The 18,373-nt window shown below is 41.4% G+C and overlaps 4 protein-coding genes across 4 annotated transcripts; 3 read left to right on the forward strand and 1 right to left on the reverse strand.

The window, feature by feature from the left end:
• The first annotated feature begins 271 nt into the window (after positions 1–271).
• LOC129588302 (uncharacterized) lies at positions 272–2,045 on the forward strand. The gene is made up of 4 exons (XM_055482467.1): positions 272–745; positions 979–1,017; positions 1,631–1,655; positions 1,736–2,045. Exons 1-4 carry the CDS (start codon positions 382–384, stop codon positions 2,043–2,045), a joined length of 738 nt encoding a protein of 245 aa, XP_055338442.1. The 5' UTR covers positions 272–381.
• Positions 2,046–2,472: 427 nt separating this feature from the next.
• LOC129588433 (atrial natriuretic peptide receptor 1-like) lies at positions 2,473–8,567 on the forward strand. Its single transcript, XM_055482636.1, has 16 exons — positions 2,473–2,520; positions 2,669–2,749; positions 2,901–3,044; positions 4,116–4,166; positions 4,231–4,416; positions 5,747–5,876; positions 5,954–6,035; positions 6,114–6,228; positions 6,309–6,446; positions 6,534–6,710; positions 6,863–7,434; positions 7,596–7,815; positions 7,887–8,022; positions 8,101–8,149; positions 8,212–8,353; positions 8,428–8,567. Exons 1-16 carry the CDS (start codon positions 2,518–2,520, stop codon positions 8,476–8,478), a joined length of 2,277 nt encoding a protein of 758 aa, XP_055338611.1. The 5' UTR covers positions 2,473–2,517; the 3' UTR covers positions 8,479–8,567.
• Positions 8,568–8,695: 128 nt separating this feature from the next.
• LOC129588303 (sialin-like) lies at positions 8,696–11,339 on the reverse strand. Its single transcript, XM_055482469.1, has 5 exons — positions 11,242–11,339; positions 10,711–10,931; positions 10,180–10,416; positions 9,941–10,045; positions 8,696–9,589 (listed from the first exon to the last, which is right to left on the reverse strand). The coding sequence occupies exons 1-5, from the start codon at positions 11,255–11,257 to the stop codon at positions 8,696–8,698; spliced, it is 1,473 nt and encodes a 490-aa protein (XP_055338444.1). The 5' UTR covers positions 11,258–11,339.
• A 1,396-nt stretch (positions 11,340–12,735) lies between these two features.
• LOC129588304 (atrial natriuretic peptide receptor 1-like) lies at positions 12,736–18,366 on the forward strand. Its single transcript, XM_055482470.1, has 21 exons — positions 12,736–13,132; positions 13,521–13,559; positions 13,624–13,648; positions 13,739–14,046; positions 14,225–14,268; positions 14,337–14,375; positions 14,447–14,527; positions 14,682–14,750; positions 14,820–14,870; positions 14,936–15,118; positions 15,330–15,459; positions 15,540–15,624; positions 15,687–15,801; positions 15,911–16,045; positions 16,131–16,298; positions 16,386–16,948; positions 17,423–17,642; positions 17,738–17,873; positions 17,939–17,987; positions 18,039–18,180; positions 18,256–18,366. The coding sequence occupies exons 1-21, from the start codon at positions 12,775–12,777 to the stop codon at positions 18,298–18,300; spliced, it is 2,985 nt and encodes a 994-aa protein (XP_055338445.1). The 5' UTR covers positions 12,736–12,774; the 3' UTR covers positions 18,301–18,366.
• Positions 18,367–18,373: the final 7 nt, after the last annotated feature.

Raw genomic sequence — 18,373 nt, forward strand, 5'->3', positions numbered from 1 at the left:
CAGTTACCTTCAATATTGAATCACGATCCTGAGCTTCGAAATATAGTGTCGTCTGGGGATCGATCGTAGAATTCCGCAGGATGGTGTGCCGGGAAAGTAGCCAGATTAGTACAACCCATTGGAAGTCAATTAGGGCATGGATACCTTTATCAGTCTACTCTAGGATTTCAGGTCTCGTGCGTGGATGCGTATTACGCACATTCAGATTCTCACGGCATGCTCTACAAATTTCTAAATCTTCACATGTCCTTTCCTCTCTAAGCTTTTCCTTGTAGATTATTTTGTTGTTTAGAAAAACTTCTGTACTTCTAGCAAGAGGCATTAAGAACTGCTCACATTGCATCACGACTTTGTATAGTTAAAAAAGAAAGATATGACATTATGTTCTTTTTTGTGAAAAATGCTAATCTACCGGTAACGTCTTTCTGCTGTTTGTGGTTGCTGTGGTTTGCCGGCCTGGCATCCAGCTTGAATATCACTTTCGTTACATACGGTTTCGGAAATGTTTTTGGAAGAGGCAGTGGTACACGGCATACTGCTGCTGGTTTGGATGTGGCCATCAGTGAATTTAATAACGGGCTATTTTCTACGTCCAAGAATTTAAATTTAACATGCAGTCAAGTAATCCTGGAGATAGCAAACGCCACAGACTGTAAAGATGCCGAAGCCAACGCGAACATGGTTGCAGACTACTACTACAAAAGAGCTTGGGACGATGACAATATAATGACCTTGATTACATCAGGTAAAATTGTTTGTTTAGCATATGTCTAAATTTAGCAAATTCAACTTCGTTGTAGAACTGTGTCTTAATCCATAAAGCGTACAGAGCTACAGATTTTCGTAAAGAGGAATTTAATCGTGTGTTACAGATCGAACTAATTGCTCCAATTGCTGGTTAAACTAATTGCTCCAATACGAGTACCTAAGCACGGTCTTGCAGCCCAGGTAGATTTTTTTGTTTGGATTTTTTTGCAGGATGTGGGGATTCCTTAATTGTTGGTTCTTTGGCTGGAGGTAATCACGACAAAAATACTTGTACATACATATTACTTGTTTCAAATAAACTGCAAAAGATGTACCAATCTTTGCCTAAACAAAACAAGTGAAACAGTGCTTTCACTGAAAGCACGAATAAGGGCATATTACAATTTGCAAATAGGGATTTTAAAAAATCTTGTATTGTTGCATACGCTAAATGCTGCCTTATCATAATAAATTAAAGAAATTTTTATTATCTTATACTTTTTCAAATTCGAGCGAGTATTTTTCATAAAGGAGCTGCCTATCTGCGGATCTAAATCATTCTGCAACGAAGAATTTTACTGAAAGCATAGGATTCGTTTGTACAGCCACAGGATATTGCTTCTTACTTTAAGAAATTCGCAACCTCAGCGCAGTACTAATAAGTTATAAGTACTAGCTACGTTGTCGCTACGATCATCTCTAAATTTAAAGGTAAAACGTCATTCGTTATGCAAAGATATCGATTCCATTTCCAAGCAATAATGAGGCTGGTTTTCTTCCCGCTTTTGTAGAATATCATGTGATAAACATAAAATAATTAGCGATCGAAGCATCAATTAGAGTTATATGCATAGTACGTAAACCGGAAGCCTGCGTTTTACAGAGTGGGATGTTTTCATGGCAGCCACGTAAGCTACAATTTGTTATGCCAGCGTTTAATGGTACGTGTGAAGCCCTATTTATGGCGCCTAATTCTCTGCCGTTATAGCGCTTTTAGTTACCCCGATACACGTGACCGGGATGCTTATCCCAGTTACGTGACGTTTTCCAGCATCCAGGTCTCCGTGATCGTCGATACCATGCTGGCTTTTTTCGATCGCTTTAACTGGACCAATGCTGGCGTCATTTATGATATGAGCGGGTTGCCCAGCTATTATGAACTCATTGGGACAATGAAAACCCAGACGGCCATGGTGGGGTCACCGGTACAATTCGGTTATCATGGAGTGCGTTTGGATAAAGCCTTCGCGCCTAAATCTCTGCTTCTCACCGTAAAAACCTACGCAAGAAGTATGTGACAAGTGAATCAAAGACCACCGCGAATCATAAAACAGTATCAATACCACGGTAACACATACTAGTACAATAATAATTACTTATCGTAGCTCTACTTTTACCTATAGCATATGCAAACTGTTCGAGTTCGTAATAACACGCCAATGGTAATATAATATCAATTTAATTTTCATATTTCAGTAATTGTTTTGTCCATGCATCCAGTGAATGTGCGAAAATTCATGGTATGTTTTGAAATTCCTTTAATATGAACATTATACAAAACACATCTGCCTTAGCTGTTTTTGGCTACTGTTTCAGCTGGCTGCTCGTGAGTTGCAAATGGATACCGGCGAGTACGTAAGTATACTTTTGAATTAGAGTCTCTATTTTAACAGGACACTTTCTGATTTCTTCGTTCCGGATAAAGCTAACGAAACACTACAAATTAAAAAAACCTTTAACGTGGATGCATGATGTATATCTACAGTACGTATGGTAAGCAGCCAATGCGGAAAATTCAAGCTATGTTTGTTTAATAACTGTAAGTTTGTAACTAGGCTTATAAGCCTAGAGATAATTACAATTATTAAACATAGCTGCTATGTAATTAAGTACATAACAGCTATGTTTAATTTGTTACTAGGCTTTTATAACAGTTACAGCCACACCGGGAGCAGCGGTCAGTGGGAACCTTACCTGGGAAATGCACGATGACCAGGACGAGGTGGTTTAACTTGTCATAAATTAGTTGATTTTTGTTTTGATTTTTGCAATCCTGTTTCTTTTGACGGGGTGACATGTGCCACAAGTTAATATATCGCACTGATTTATTTCGGAAAACTATACAATGTATAGTATGTGTTGTATATTTATAGAACGCTTTTCAAGCTCTTCGCAACCTGTTCAGCATTCAACCCTGTCCAAGAAAAAATGCGACACAGAATCTCATGACTTTGAATTCCATGAAACAAGTAAACGCTGAAAAATATAACATCTCCTTTGGATCGGGCGACGATAATGTAAGTCAAATTGCAGAGTGCAGTATGTAATGACGGTTTATCGGTATTCCATTATTTTTTATATAACTTTACTGCAACCTTCTCAAACCTTCTCAAGACAGCCGTCAGAAGTCTTACCCTTATGTTTGATGCATTTAACTGACCAGGGCACATTTTCCGGGTCAAATATAAAAAAAAGTCCATTTTTTTGCAGAAATTTAGTACATACTCAGAACATAATTAAAAATAATAATTTTCGGTACTGAGGCTCAAGGGCGTGGCCAAAAAATTTAAGTGAATACCATAATACTAAATACTACTCTGTACTATTGCAATGCACTAGTGAAGCACTCGTACATTACTTTACGTAATAATAATTCAGAAAAACCTCCTCTTTTACCTAACTGTACGGTTAGTAAAAAAATAATATTATCTGCAGAGGTTAATAAGGCACTGTCAATCACAACAAATTTACAAAAGCCGACTGCAGGTGCAATAGTACTGCACATTTTCATGCACAGCTGATTCCTATTGTTTCAGGATTTCTGTCCCGCGTACCAGTACTTAGAGCGAATAACAGACAACATTTGTTTGCTATTTAACAAATTTTAGAAACACAATGCGGTCCACATAAAGTTTTGCCGTCCCGTACCTCTCAGCTGCAATACTACTACACTCGTACCGGTATTTAGTTTTTGATACTATTATGCCCGGCGACTTCCTGTTGAGCTTTGCAGATGATGTTAATTTTTTAAGCATTCGCATTTATACATACCCTTCGGAAAAAAAATAGTAAACAGTTTAATATGACGTGAGCAGCCTGTACTGGTACTGCACTGGTGCATTGCAATAGTATGTGGTATTATGGTATTCAGTTTAATTTTTTGGCCACGCCCTTGAGCCTCAGCACCTTAAATTATGTTTTTAATTATACTATGGGTATAAACTAAATTTCTGCAAAATATGAGAATTCTTTGAATTTGGACCAGAAAAATGTCCCTGGTGAAAGTAATTTACTGTCACTTGGTTTATGGCTCTTATGCGTGAAAATTCCTAATGGTGCTTCGATTATGTAGCTTCTTTGCTTTGCAGCCAAGTGATTTCAATATCGCCGCATATCAGGCATTTGATGTGTATGTGCAAGTAAGTCGGTGATGACCCAAAAGTGAATTTTAAGAAGAAACGAATAATAAAACGCTTTTACCAGACGTTGTTGGAGATTTACAAAAGTGGAAGTGGAAAGGAAGCATTTGGTGGAGCTTCTGTAGCGAATCACATGCTGCGAAAACGGTATAATACAACCGGTTTCGGAGCATTGTATATTGACAACGGAGGGCAGCGCCGATCTCGCCACTGTATTTTGGATCTAAATGTCACCAGCAAACTCTTCGAAGTAAGTGTGTTGTCGCCCAGAAAAAACTTTTAACAATTTATATTTTTTATTTGAAACCGTCTTTGAGTAAGTAGCGTAAATAGCGTATGTAGTTGATGATAGATCACATGAATTCTTGTAGCGAATAAATTACCTTTTCGCTTTGTTAAACAACAGCGTGCAAATAAATTGAAAAGTGGAGATTTAGGCGCATTGCGAGCTTATACAGTAATTGTGAAGGCCGAAAAGCGAGCTAGTCAATTATGCTATTATATAACAGATACAGACTGTAAAAATTGAACTACAGTATAATCAGACAAGTGGAAACGAGATAGTAGAGGAGACAGAGATGACCTTTCCACATTCCGCCTAAGGAAGTGGCCGGTACATGGTACCAAAGTCGAGTACATGCACGAAATCTATCACTTCGCGCACTCCCCAACTCTTTTTCTCTTGTTTTATGATATTCTGTAGCCAAATGATTGTATACACTGGCTTGAAAACCGTTTGTGCGCGCAACATCCGGTTCTCAAGTTATGGCTGTTAGAATGCATTTAGGTGTACCAGAAGTCTCATTATGGACCGATCTCCTTAAAATTTTGCACGTAAATGCACATAACCACGAAGAACGTTTCTACACCAGTTGACTGTTCTTGCATCTTTTTTAGTTTTTAAAATGAAATCTTTTCTTTTCTTATAATGAATCTTTTCTAGTTTTTAAAAGAAATTCAAAAATTTTAAAATTCATTTTAAAATTAAAAAATCATGGACACGAGTAAAACAGCTTGTAGGAAAGACGTTAGTTTAACGTGTAACTACCGTTAGGTGAAAAGAGGCGTGTCAATTTTAGCCGTCTACTAACGTTTAGCTAAGATTTTTTTGCAAGTTTTTTTACTCGGGGGAAGTTTGGATCGGCGTAACAACGATCTTCTTGGCCTGTAAACTTTTTTGGAATTCGCTAACAGCCATGACTGCCGAACCGGATGTTGCGCGCACAAACGGTTTTCACGTCAGTGTATACAAATCGTCTAGCTACAGAATGTCATAACCCGCAACAAAAATGCTTTTGGGAGTGCGCGAAAGTGAAAGTTTTCGTGCATTTGCACGAATTCGGAACCATGTACCGGGCCATTTCCCTTAAGAAATCTAAAGTTTGTCAAAGAACAGGATCGGAGAGAAATTTTTAATGTTCGACAAGTAAACTATATACACGTAGGCTAAAACATAAGAGTATATAGCTAAAACATAAGAGTATATTAACTATATACACGTAGGCTAAAACATGAGAGTATATTAATGTCTAAATTATAAAGACAAAGTAAGCAATTAAATTGCTGAGCCACTCTTTCAGACAGTGATTTATTATGAACCCTACTTGAAAAAGATGGACAACGACGACGGCATGGTACTGGACTTTGGTGGCGGGCCACCGCCTCGAAACGAACCCATATGTGGATATCTTGGAACTAAATGCAAACCAGGTGGCTCGAGTGTTGTAGTTAAAAGACTATAAGTACTTCTGCGTTAAATGTAACTGAAGCGGCAATTTAAATTGCAGCCGACAATATTCTTACGCGAACGCTTCCATCGGTCATCGCAGCACTGGCTGTTCTGGCCGTGTTCTTCTGGCTTCTTTTCAAGTAATTTTACAAGTTTATGTGTATGTTTCATTTATAAAAAGTTAAAAAATCTGTAAGACGTCGTTGCACTGTTTATAGGCGTTTGAGTCGCGAACAGCAGATTAAAAGTAACATTTGGTCACTGGACGCTACTCTTCTCGAGCCGGCTACCGGCGTCAGTGTGTCATCCGCCTCTTTCAAATCCAGCAAAAAGGTGACGCTACCCGATAATTTCGTTCCAGTATTTGTTTTGATTAGCAGGATTCGATGATGCGAGGGTGTTTCTTTTTACAGTTGAATAATTCGATGCATCATCATTACGAGAAACCAGATTATCGGTACAAAGGCGAACCGGTAGGCGTGCACATTTATCTGCGAAAGCATGGTCGGAAGGTGTTGGACAAGCGCAATGACAAAAAATTACTGATGCAAGTAAGCATAATGCGACGCGTAGGAAGCGTTTGTAATCTCGCAATAACCGGTTGTTTGTGACAATTACCAGTACGTTCGGTTTAACAGATTATGCAAGCGTCGCATCCCAACATTGTGCCCTTTCTGGGGGTGTGCCTGCAGAATGAGCGGGTATACTTCTTGGAAAAATTCTGTTCCCGAGGGAGTCTTGTCAATGTGTTGCTGGATACGAATCAGTATTCCGATTGGGAGCTAAGGTGTTCGCTTATCAATGACCTTATCGAGGTAACTTAAGTAAAGTGCCCCACTGCGTATTCTCAAACCATTCATTAAAGAACAGAATTTGTAATGTTCAGACTTTAACATCTTTTCACGCTCGTTATAACCAAGTACGATGTCTCGGCATTGCGCAGAAAGTTAAACATCCTTATTTGCAGGGACTATGCTACATCCATGACAGTCCTCTAAAGCGCCACGGTTCACTTTTGCCATCCGTTTGTTTAATTGACACGCGGTTTACTCTGCTCATTTCCCAACTGGGTTTCGTTGATCTCGTGGGACCGGCCCACAATCTGATCGCTATCGACAAGCACGGCAATCTCATGGACGAAAGTGACCGGTGGGCGGTGTCATCTATGAATCTGAGAGCCAGTGAGGAGCGGGCCCTAATGGATGCCAGCGGCGATATTGTGCGCCTGGGTCGCATTATTGAGGAAACACTATTAGCCGCGGACACCAGTGCTCCGCCGACAGAGACACAAACTAGTCTGCAAAAACTGGTTACGTCATGTTCTAGTAATGTAAATCCGAAACTGCATCCAACGACGAAGGTTATCCGAGATCGCTTCCGCCGTATCTGTAAAATCAAAGGTGATGGCTTGTTAGTGAATATCTTGGCGCGGATGGAAACATACGCGGCGCAACTGGAAAAGCAGGTGCAGGAACGTAGTGCGGCACTGGCTAAGGAGAGAGCGATCTGCGATGAATTACTGCTAGAAGTGCTGCCCAGGTATGTATGTACAATATGTACTCGTGTACAGCAGGTATAGTCCTAAAAAAATATATGCAGTACCGTCATGTTTTGTGCCGGTATCTCTGCATTTAGATTCAAATGGGCCGACCGGGCGTGTGGTATTTCCGTGATATGTATAAAGTAGGATATGTTTACAGGTGGATTCTGGATCAACTATATTCAGGCAGCAAAATTACACCAGAGGTGTTTTCGTCTTCCACAATATTCTTTAGTCATATATGGGGATTCCTGCATTTCGTATCCACCCACAGTCCACTGCAAACCTTCAGCGTCATCAGTAGTTTATTTGTAAAGTTTGATAAAATTGTGCCTAATTTTAATGTCTACAAAGTGGAAACCGTGGAAGACCAGTACATGGTATACACGCCCGTTTACAGCCCGACTGAGATTAATGGAAAAAATTTGTTGTGAAAGGCTTTGCTTAACAGGTTTTCAGTGGACAAAGTGATACTGGGAAGTACGAACATGCGGTGGAAATTTGCCGAATGGCACTGTCTTTCCGAATTTCGTTTTCCCAGACACGCAGCGACGGTTTATTACAGTTCATGGCTGGCGCACATACCGGTACGCAGAGTAATTAATACTATGACCTTTGAATTTTAATAATGCTTTGCGTCACCTGATGACTAACGAAATCTATAGGTCCATGCGCCGCCGGAGTGATAGGGCATAAATGTCCTCGATACTGTTTGTATGTATGACAAATCTGCATTTAAAACACTCCACTGCAGCTAACACGTGAATATTTTGTAGATTCGGAGACAGTGTTAATGTTGCGTCACGAATATCGACAAGCAGCAAACCTTCCCGCATCCACCTTTCGGCTTCCACTGCAGAAAGTATTCAGAAATGCCCGGAATTCGTTGTAAAACAACGCGGACTAACCTCGCTGAAAGTATGAGTTTACTGTAGGATCTGTGATAGCAAAACAGCAATTACTAAAAAACTATAAATTTTCTTTTCAAACAGGGAAGAGGGGAAATGCAAACATTCTGGCTGAACTCGTCCTCGCAGAATTGAGTAAAACCGCTAAAATGGAAGCTCAAACGCAGATAAAATTTTCCACTAGGGAAATATAAGCATGCTCGATTTAACTTTGCAGTCGGCAAATATATGTAATGTTAGGATTGCAATCTTGCCAGAAAAAGCATTAATAAAAGACAGAAGACAAAGTTTGATTGATACCTCCACGCAGTATTCCTACTGAAAATGCACAATTAGTTATTTAATATGACGATTAACGATCGTTAACATCGCGATGTTCTTGTCCTCTGGTGCGAGCACGGCGTTTTTCTTCCCAGTTCTGCTCTTCTCCCGATCCAAAAAGGCAGTACATTATTGCTCCGAAAATTCCCATAGCGGCGCTGATATAAAACACTATCCGCCAATTTTCCATAATCTGTCCGTTTGGGCCACCGGTAACCACCCCCACAACGTAAGGCGTAATGAAACCCGTCAGCATCGCCGGTGTCTGCGAAATCCCTCTCAGAATTCCTGAATACTGAGGTGAAAGGTCGATAAAGTTTGCACCAATCGCCACGAACGAGGCACCGCCCAGACCGACTCCCACGTTGAGTAAAATCATTGCGAGATACGTGTTGCAGGTAAACCCCACACCCACCAGACAAACTGATGGAATAACTAATCCAGTTACGTGGCTGACCTTTCGCACCACAGTCGTTGATGCGTAACCTTTTTGTTGCACCCAGTCTGATATAAAGGATGCGATCTGCGTCAAGACGATGGAGGATAAATACGGCGAGGCGGATAAGAGACCGTTGGATTCCATATCAAAATGCAGTACATTGTTCAGATACGTCGGTAAATTGGTCATCAGTGTAAAGAAGGTCCAAGAGAAGACAAAATGACATAACATCACTGCGATGAACGGACGAGACGTCAGTGCTTTTCGCCACGGAAATCTTGCATTCTTTTCATCCGGTGATGGCTTGGTGACGTCGAGAAACAGCTGCAGCTCCTCTTTGGAAATATGTGGATGAGTGGAAGGGCATTCGTAGACCAGGAGCACCCAAAGGGCAAACCATATGCACCCCGTACTGCCAAAAAGATAAAATATGCTGGCCCATCCCCAGTTGCTTGCTAAATATCCAGATAGGGCTAGCGTCACCACCTAGGATAATGATAACAATTTATTGCAGCTGTGCACATCGGTTTATTTTACAAAAATTTGCCTATTACCGGTATTAGCATCTTTGTAGTTTACTAATGTATGAGAAGTTGATCACGAAGTTTACGCAAGGATACGGATCTACAAAGTGAAGATGCATATTGTAATTCCTACAGGACTGGTCATTCTACCTCTACCGTACTCACATTTTTATGACCTGGTACCGCGTGTATACGTTAGCGTTAACACAAACTGCAGTGTCTGGACGATACGATGAACAGTGAACTTCGTAATTTTCGTAATAACTAATAATTAATCACTATATGGACAAGGAGAGGCTCGGAAATTATTTACCATGCCAAAAGGTTGTCCGGCAGTAAGGAAACCCACAATCTTCGTTCTTTCATTGGAGGGCGTCCATTTGCTTGCCATAGATTGTAAGGCAGGGTAGCACACTCCCTAGCATAAACATAAGTCGGTATTGTGTGTAGTTCTTCCAGAACGCTTTGTTCAGTTAATGTACTGCTGCTATAATTATGAACAGTACATACAACACTATGCGTTTGCTGTTGAGCGGCTACATACGTACGTACATTGACAACTCCTTGAATCGCACGTGTAGCGATCAGCGCTCCATAGTGTGTTCGGGCTGCTAAGGGGGCCAACAGCGTCAAAACGGCACCAATCAACACACTTGGTCCAAAAATATACTTTCCACCAAAACGATGTCCTAGCCATCCTCCCAGGCAACATGTAAACACATATCCGTAGAAGAATGACCCCAAAACCATTCCTTGAACCGGGCCATCCCAGTTAAAATTTCCATTCGGCTACAAAGTACCGTGCATGACCTTGGGAGCATTATATATTGCAAGTGTAAGTATCTGTTTTCTAAGTTTGCTTATTGCCATATTTATTTTGCGCAATAAATGTTTCACCGAAATTTCCAACTTTGTGTCCTACGAAAATTAACGTCAAAATGACGTAAAGAAAGTGTTGCTGACCTTGCAAAAAAGGAACGGCATCCGTTTTACCATACACTCAAAGCGAACGTTGTGCGACAGTTGTCGGCGTTATACACGTGGGGAGTTGATTGTGCTCAACAGACTAATTGCAATTCTTACCATTGTTTTCTCACGCAGAATTTCTGTAGTAGCAGGACAAACTGTTCCGTTCAGATGCTGGGTGGCGCTCGCGCGTTCTGCTCGGTCTATACTGGTGTGGTTGACCATGGCCACGATGGCGACACTAAGGTTGACGCTTAAAGCATACAGATGGAATGAGCCGAAGAATGCCAACACGACAAAAAGATACCGGTATGGGAAAACGGTGCAATTTCTCATTCCTGGAGACAATAAAAGCATAGTTTACTGCAACAGACCCATAAAGCAGAAGTACAGATACAGGAAGATAAAATGAATTCAGTTTTAAATGCAGCCGTTGCATCGTTTAATTACAGTGCGGTATATCGCATTAAGGATTCATTACACAACAATATAATGTTATACAATGATTTTCGACCGGTGACTTATGACAATTAAGACTGTTTCTTTTGCGGAGTGTGTGCAAGTATAAAACGTATAAATTGGCTAAAAGTTGTCATCAGTTTAATTTACTGAAAAGTAAAAATTTATTTACGCAGATCCATATCGCACCTTTCAAGCAGTTCATTTTGGTCTTACTCTATTTCCAAAAATAAAAAATTCTACGGTGTGCCGCAGATAGTGCTGCTGCCAATCAAAATTTAACTTATGAACGATACATATTTTGTAGTCACAGACGCAAAAAATGTTTTAAATTTCCCTTGAACGCATCGTGTTTATGCGGCCGGCAAACCACTGATACTGCAGGATCAAAGATGACGCTCGTGTTTACCACAATAATTGTATCCGCTGACTATCAACTTTCTGTTGTCGGCAAATAAACCTTTAGAGCAAACATGCGTACTTTTTGACAGGTCATTTTGGCGATATGGATTTTTAAGTTCTACACACAACGAGGGCTCATTTGTCTCTACTGGAACTTCTTGGAACTCTTGGCTTTTTCCATTCCATGTTTTCAAAATTGCCTCAGACTCAGAGACACTTAAGCACCAAAAAGTGTTGAATTACGATTTTCGAACAATAATATTTGAGTTCCCACGATTGTGTCGCTGTAGATGTAAAAGCATTAATGCACAGCTAATGGTAAACGTGCATTTCATATGCTGTACGAGTTGCTACATGAAATACTGTACGTAAAAATGCCGTTGAGTTAAGAAGAGTTGCCGCCCATTTCCCAGAATGCTGAAAAATGCGACAATATTGGTTTTCTGTAGAAAGATCTTCCTGTTTTTGTCATTTTATTTCCAGATCACGTGTTCTCACTTTGCTGTTTGTGGATCCACGTGCAGGGGAACATTAGACATGAGTGTGCATTTCTTTTCACGGAAGCCCCGGACTGCATTAACCGAGAATCCCACGAATGAAGCAACCGGCGTATATTATTAAGACGGCACACCCTAGCGTCCCATAATACGGTAGAAGGGCAATTAGACCTCACCGCAGATGGCAAACCGCAATGCGCATTACCCGTTTTTAATGGGAAGAGGAACAAAATATCCTGTATGAACTGAATTTCACCAGATACGTCAGAAAAATCAGCAATACAGTCAAATCTCCTGTACGAGTACCAAGCTACTGTAATCAAACAATCTGCATAGCTAGAATAATTATATCGTTGGTGTGTCGGTCAGCAAATAGAGTGTTTCATCCTTTTTTGTTTATGTTTTCTGGTGTCATATGTTCTCTTTGTTTGATATTGAAAACATTGCTCATGGTAAAATGCACCTTTATTCTTCGGCATAGGAATATCTGTGTCCGGGAAATGACCTTTGTGTGTATCTTTATCTCGCACGCACACAACGAAGCATTTGAAGTGCCGCGGCAGACACAGAGATCTTGTCAATGCCGGGATTAACGTGTTCAAAGGCCCGGCAAAAGGTCTGCGAGCGACCCCGTTTGAATCTGTTCAGCGTCCCATGTTTTGATCGGAAGCGTTGTCACGTTTTCGAAATGTCGCATGCGAAATGTGCTCCTCTTGCAAAGCAGTATCAAAACACTTCTGCTCGATATGATTCCGCTCTCGATTGAAGACATGTTATGATTTTAGTACAGGTTAGCTGCTACAACGCTATCTGCGCACTGAAAATGCCTCCTGACCGAATTATAAAAACAAATTTGTCCGCACTTTTAATTTTATTTGCCAACTGTTTATCGATGGTGTTTTGCATAAATATAACATTTGTTTCATATGGATATGGTAACGTTCTGGGAAAGAATGGAGGAGCTCGTCATACGGCGGCCGGTGTATCCGTTGCGATTGACGAATTCAACTGGTATAAGAATCTTGATTATCCTGACCTTAATCTAACTTGCAACCAGTTTGTTCTGGAAATACCAAAGAGTAGTGATTGTAAGGACACCGAGGCTAATTATTATATGCTGGCGGACTATTATTATCGTCGAAAATGGAGCGAACAAAATCTTATGGCGCTCATAACTTCCGGTGAGATCGAGCTGTCCGGCTGCTTGTTTGAAGGCTGTGTTTCCCTTTTTCCGTTTTAGTACTCTATATACAATACAAATACGAGTATTTACTATAAAAGCAATAAGCACTACTTGAGTATATATTCTGAAATATGATACATATCTTAATATAATAACTAGTGAGCAGACTGGAGCAGACAACTCGTTCATGGAACTTTAACAAAGACTATCGATATCTTATACACCTGAGGATAAACCAACCCGCTTGTTTAGTGAAATTAGACGGTGTACCTTTTTAATTTATGGTTCGGTGCGGTTCGGTTTTTATATTTCAACGTTTAATGCAATTAGTAATGCAGTGTAATTAAATAAAACAATGGCGCTCTTAATAATCAACTGCGGATTAGGTTGTGGGGATTCGCTAATTACCGGGATGCTGGCACGAGGTAAAACATATTGAGAACTCTATCAGCTCATATTCTGTATTACTTAACAACTGTTGGCTTCCAGAATGGGATGTTTTCATGGGAGCTACGTAAGTTGTCTGGCATGACCGTCGTAATAATTTTATTTATGCCGTAAGTATAGTCTTATCAAACCTGTAGATTGCTTTTCTTTCAATTAGCGCCTTTGCCTATCCCGCAACGCGCGACCGCAGTGCCTATCCCAGTTATGTCACGTTCTCCAGTATCCAGGTGTCGGTGCTAGCTGACACCATGTTTGCGCTCCTGGACCGCTACAACTGGACCAACGTGGGACTAATCTACGATACCAGTAATGTGCCAAGTTATTACGAATTAGTCGGAGTCATGCAGTCGCAAAACAAGGCGCGCCGGTCACCACTGCGCATTGGCGCGGTAGAAGTACAGCTCGATAAAGATAAACCATTCTCCCCCAAGCCGTTCCTGCTGACCTTGAAGACATACACCCGAGGTAAGCACAATCAATATTTATACTAACATTGGCATTTTGCTAGTTAAATGGTGCCATGGTAGCTTTAAAGGGAATATTAGCAGATTGTATTGCGCATTATATAACACCGCAACGATTTCTGGTAATAGCGAGCTTAATGAATTTGCATGGTTGCGCTTAAGCTTTGCACTGATTTCAGTCATTGTCCTCTCCATGCATCCTGCCAATGTGCGCAAATTCATGGTACGTTCAAAGGCGACGTGGCATCCGTTCATAATTGATACTGTTTTACTTTTTGGGTTTTTTTGCAGCTTGCTGCCCATGATCTACACATGACTAACGGAGAGTACGTAAGTGACCTTAGTATGACTGGCCAATGCACCTGCGCCAAATTGTATACGGTTGTTTCTTTTCTTACGAGGTGTACATTACGGCAACCGCAGCGCCTGGCTATTACGTATCGGGAAATCTGACATGGGAGATGCATGATGGACAAGACGAGGCAAGTTTAGATAATATTTCATCGCTCTGCATAGCACGTTCTTGCGCTGCGAAGGTCCGCGAAAAATCGAACATTTTAGGTCGCATTTCAAGCTTTTCGCCAGCTGTTCCATATTCGGCCTTGCCCCAGGACCGTTTCTACCAAAAACATGCAGACACAAGACACCATGGCCAGTGTCAACATAAATCGGTACAACCTCTCATTTTATCCAGGAGACGACAATGTAAGGAGATTACCACGGTCGCGTGCTAGAATTATGGTTGAATGTTGCTTAAGCCCTGTACATTTCCAGCCGAACGACTACAACATCGCGGCATATCAAGCGTTTTATGTTTACTTGCAAGTAAGCTGGACACAGTCAGCCAGCAGTTAATTAAAGCACAGCGCAAACGTTTGTACTGGCAATAGATATTGTCGGAGATATTTAATGAAACCAGAAAGCAGGCATACGGGGGAGCGTCTGTGGCGCGCCGGATGCTGGGGCGGCAATTTCCCAATGCAGGTTTTGGCGAGGTGTTCATCGATGCAGGTGGTCAACGACAATCCCAGCACTGCATCCAAGATCTGAATATTACTACCGGTAAATTCGAGGTACGTCATTTGGAACCAAAATATGCTTCGTGCATTAGAAAAATTAAAACGGCACAAATGTCTTCAAACAGCAGTCAAAAACTATGCTACGTAGCATACACTCGTCAACGTTGTATAGCAATGTATACATTGTTAATTGTTATACAACATTGACCGCGTTTAAGGTTTACATTTAACTACGGTATGTGCAATTGCTCTTCAATGTTATTAGACGGCGATTCGGTACGATCCCTATCAGAAAACACTGACGAATGAAAACAACGGGGAACTGGATTTTGGTGGCTCCGGGCCACCGAAGAATGAACCACCGTGTGGCTATTTGGGAAATTATTGTCACTCAGGCGCGCCATCAAAATTATAAGCTGCATTGTCTATAATCTACATATTTAGTTTCAGATACCGGATATTGTTTTATTTGTAGGTGATTCAGATAGCAGTTCTCGTACCATTCCAGCAGTTACGGGAACTATCGCTGTTCTGGGGTTTCTTTTATGGTATCTTTACAAGTAAGCTTTGAACGGTTGCGCAAAAAATACTGTGGATTCATCCTAACCCTTCTTTCTCGAAGGCGCTTGGAACGAGAACACCAGTTGAAAAGCAATTCTTGGATGCTGGACACTGCATTCCTTAAGCCACTTAATGAGAAAGCTGTTTCGCGTGACTCCGTCAAATCTAGCCGAAAGGTCAACCATGCTTACTTACACATAACTTCAGTTTTATTGTATGTGTTATGGTTTATGGAACTACAGTATATGGTTCATGGTGTAGATTGGACCGTTCATTATTTTATAGAATAATTATTCCCTTCGTAATTACGATAAACCGGATTACATTTACAAAGATGACCCGGTCAGCGTAAAGCTCTTTATAAGGAAACACGGTCGAAAAGTACTGGAGAAGCGGAAAGACAGAAAGCTGCTTCTGCAAGTAAGCACATACTGTAAGCAAAAGGTTTACAGTACCGTAAAGGTGCAGTCATGGTCTTTGAAATTATTTTTTTTAGATAATGCAGGTTTCGCACCCGAATATTGTGCCTTTTGTTGGAGTCTGTATGCAGCATGGGATCGTACATTTCTTGCAAAAATTTTGCGCCAGAGGAAATTTGCCGGAAGCGTTGCAAGACTCGACTTACAGTGCTGATTGGGATCTGAGATGTTCGCTCCTTAGCGACCTCATAGAGGTACAGTCATTGTGAAAATATATCTGACCACGAATGCAGATCTAAAGGTCGAACACATTAAATTTGCAATAAAGATAATGATTGTAGGGAATAAGGTACATCCATGGCAGTCCATTAAAACGCCACGGGTCGCTAACGGCTGCCATCTGCCTAATCGACATCCGCTTCACCCTTCTGATTTCCGAGCTGGGTTTTGTGGACCTAGTGGGTCCCTATCACAACCTGATTGCAGTGGACAAACAAGGTACACTGCTCCACGAAAGCGACCGTTGGGCTGACTCCACGCTGACCGTCAACAGCACGGAACGGCTGGACGGGAGCGGTGACATCTTGGCTTTGGCGCATATTATGAAGGATATGATTAAATACTCCGATCTGAACAGTCGCGCGTCACAGCAGCAGCGGACTGGCCTGCAGACGCTGATTGGGGCTTGTGCGGAGAGAGACGCTAGACAGCGTCCGACGATACGTGTAGTGAGGGAGCGGTTTCGAGCGATCTGTAAGGTCAGTGGCGATGGCCTGTTGGCTAATATTCTGACGAGGATGGAAACATATGCGGCACAATTGGAAAAGCAAGTACAGGATAGGACGGCGGCGTTGGCCAAGGAGCAGTCGGTGTGCGAAGGGCTATTACTGGAAATGCTACCAAAGTAAATAATTATAATAAGTGGAGAAAATTTAAAATCGTTATGCAAGAACGTTACATACATACGGTATTACTGGTCGGTATAGCTGCTAACCATAAGAGTAAGAGCGTACGGTAACACAAAAAACCGATTTCCCAATAAGGGATTTAAAACCGAGTTTACCGGGTGACTACGAGTAGTCTCACGAGAGTTTGCGTACGCTTTTTGCCGCCTTTGTTGATGAAATATTTTGGTCCGATGGTCTGGCGTAGGGAATTAAATCTTGTCCCAAATCTGCTTGCATCTTAACGTGTACATTAAGATGCAAGAAGATCTGGGATAAAATTACTTTATTTCCGTACTTCAGAAATTTAAGGTACATGGTACGCGTACCACGTACCTTAAGCTTAGATTTCTTGTGGTACGGAAGACATCCAAATAATCATTTTTCAGGGCCGTTATTTCTCGTTTTCAGTGCATCTAAGTTTGCTTTTACAGATGGATACTGGATCAACTGTACACAGGAGACAAAATCACACCCGATGTGTTTGCCGCTTCCACCGTATTCTTCAGTCACATCTGGGGATTCCTGCACTTTGTATCCACGCATAACCCGTACCAAATTATCGAAGTCATCAACACTCTTTTTACACGATTTGACAAGGTCGTGACGAATTTTGCGGTGTACAAAGTGGAAACGGTAGAGGACCAATACTTGGTATGTTGTATATCACATCAGCTCAAGTTCCAATGAGGGCGCATTTGCCAGTGCTGCTTGAAAACCACTACAGTACTTTTCTGCCACAACCACAGGTTTTTAGCGGGAAAAGTGATAATGGGAATAACCGGCACGCAGCCGAAATCTGTCGCATGGCGCTGGCCTTTAAGAGGGAATTCTCTCAACTGAGGAATGACAATTTTCTACAGTTTTTGGCTGGCATACATACCGGTACATCTGGTACAATAAGGTCATAACTATTAACAGTATCGTTCACCGTCTGCGAACGGTTTCAGGTTCGTGTGTCGCCGGCGTGATTGGTCACAAGCGTCCAAGATACTGTCTGTAAGTATTGCAACACCACCAAAAAAGTTGTCAACCATAGAGGCTTCCTAGGTTCGGCGACACGGTGAACGTTGCATCCAGGATAGCGACCAACAGTAAACCCTCGCGAATCCACATCTCCATAACGACAGCAGATATTGTGCGGCACTGTCCAGAATTTGCCGTGAGACAACGTGGATTCACGTCTCTAAAGGTTTTGCCAGATTGCAAAATGGTTGTGTAGCTGCAATAATCTGCTGCGTCTGACAGGTTTTTTGGTTTCTACTAGGGACGAGGAGAAATGCAGACATTCTGGTTATTCGCACATGAATGAAGTGAACGTTTGTTTGAAACAAACGTAATTGTAGTAATTGTACATGTAACGAATAAAAGATCTGGCAATTTCC

The sequence above is a fragment of the Paramacrobiotus metropolitanus genome, unplaced genomic scaffold (assembly GCF_019649055.1).
Source record: "Paramacrobiotus metropolitanus isolate TYO unplaced genomic scaffold, Prichtersi_v1.0 Parri_scaffold0000029, whole genome shotgun sequence".
In the NCBI taxonomy this organism is placed as follows: Eukaryota; Metazoa; Tardigrada; class Eutardigrada; order Parachela; family Macrobiotidae; genus Paramacrobiotus; species Paramacrobiotus metropolitanus.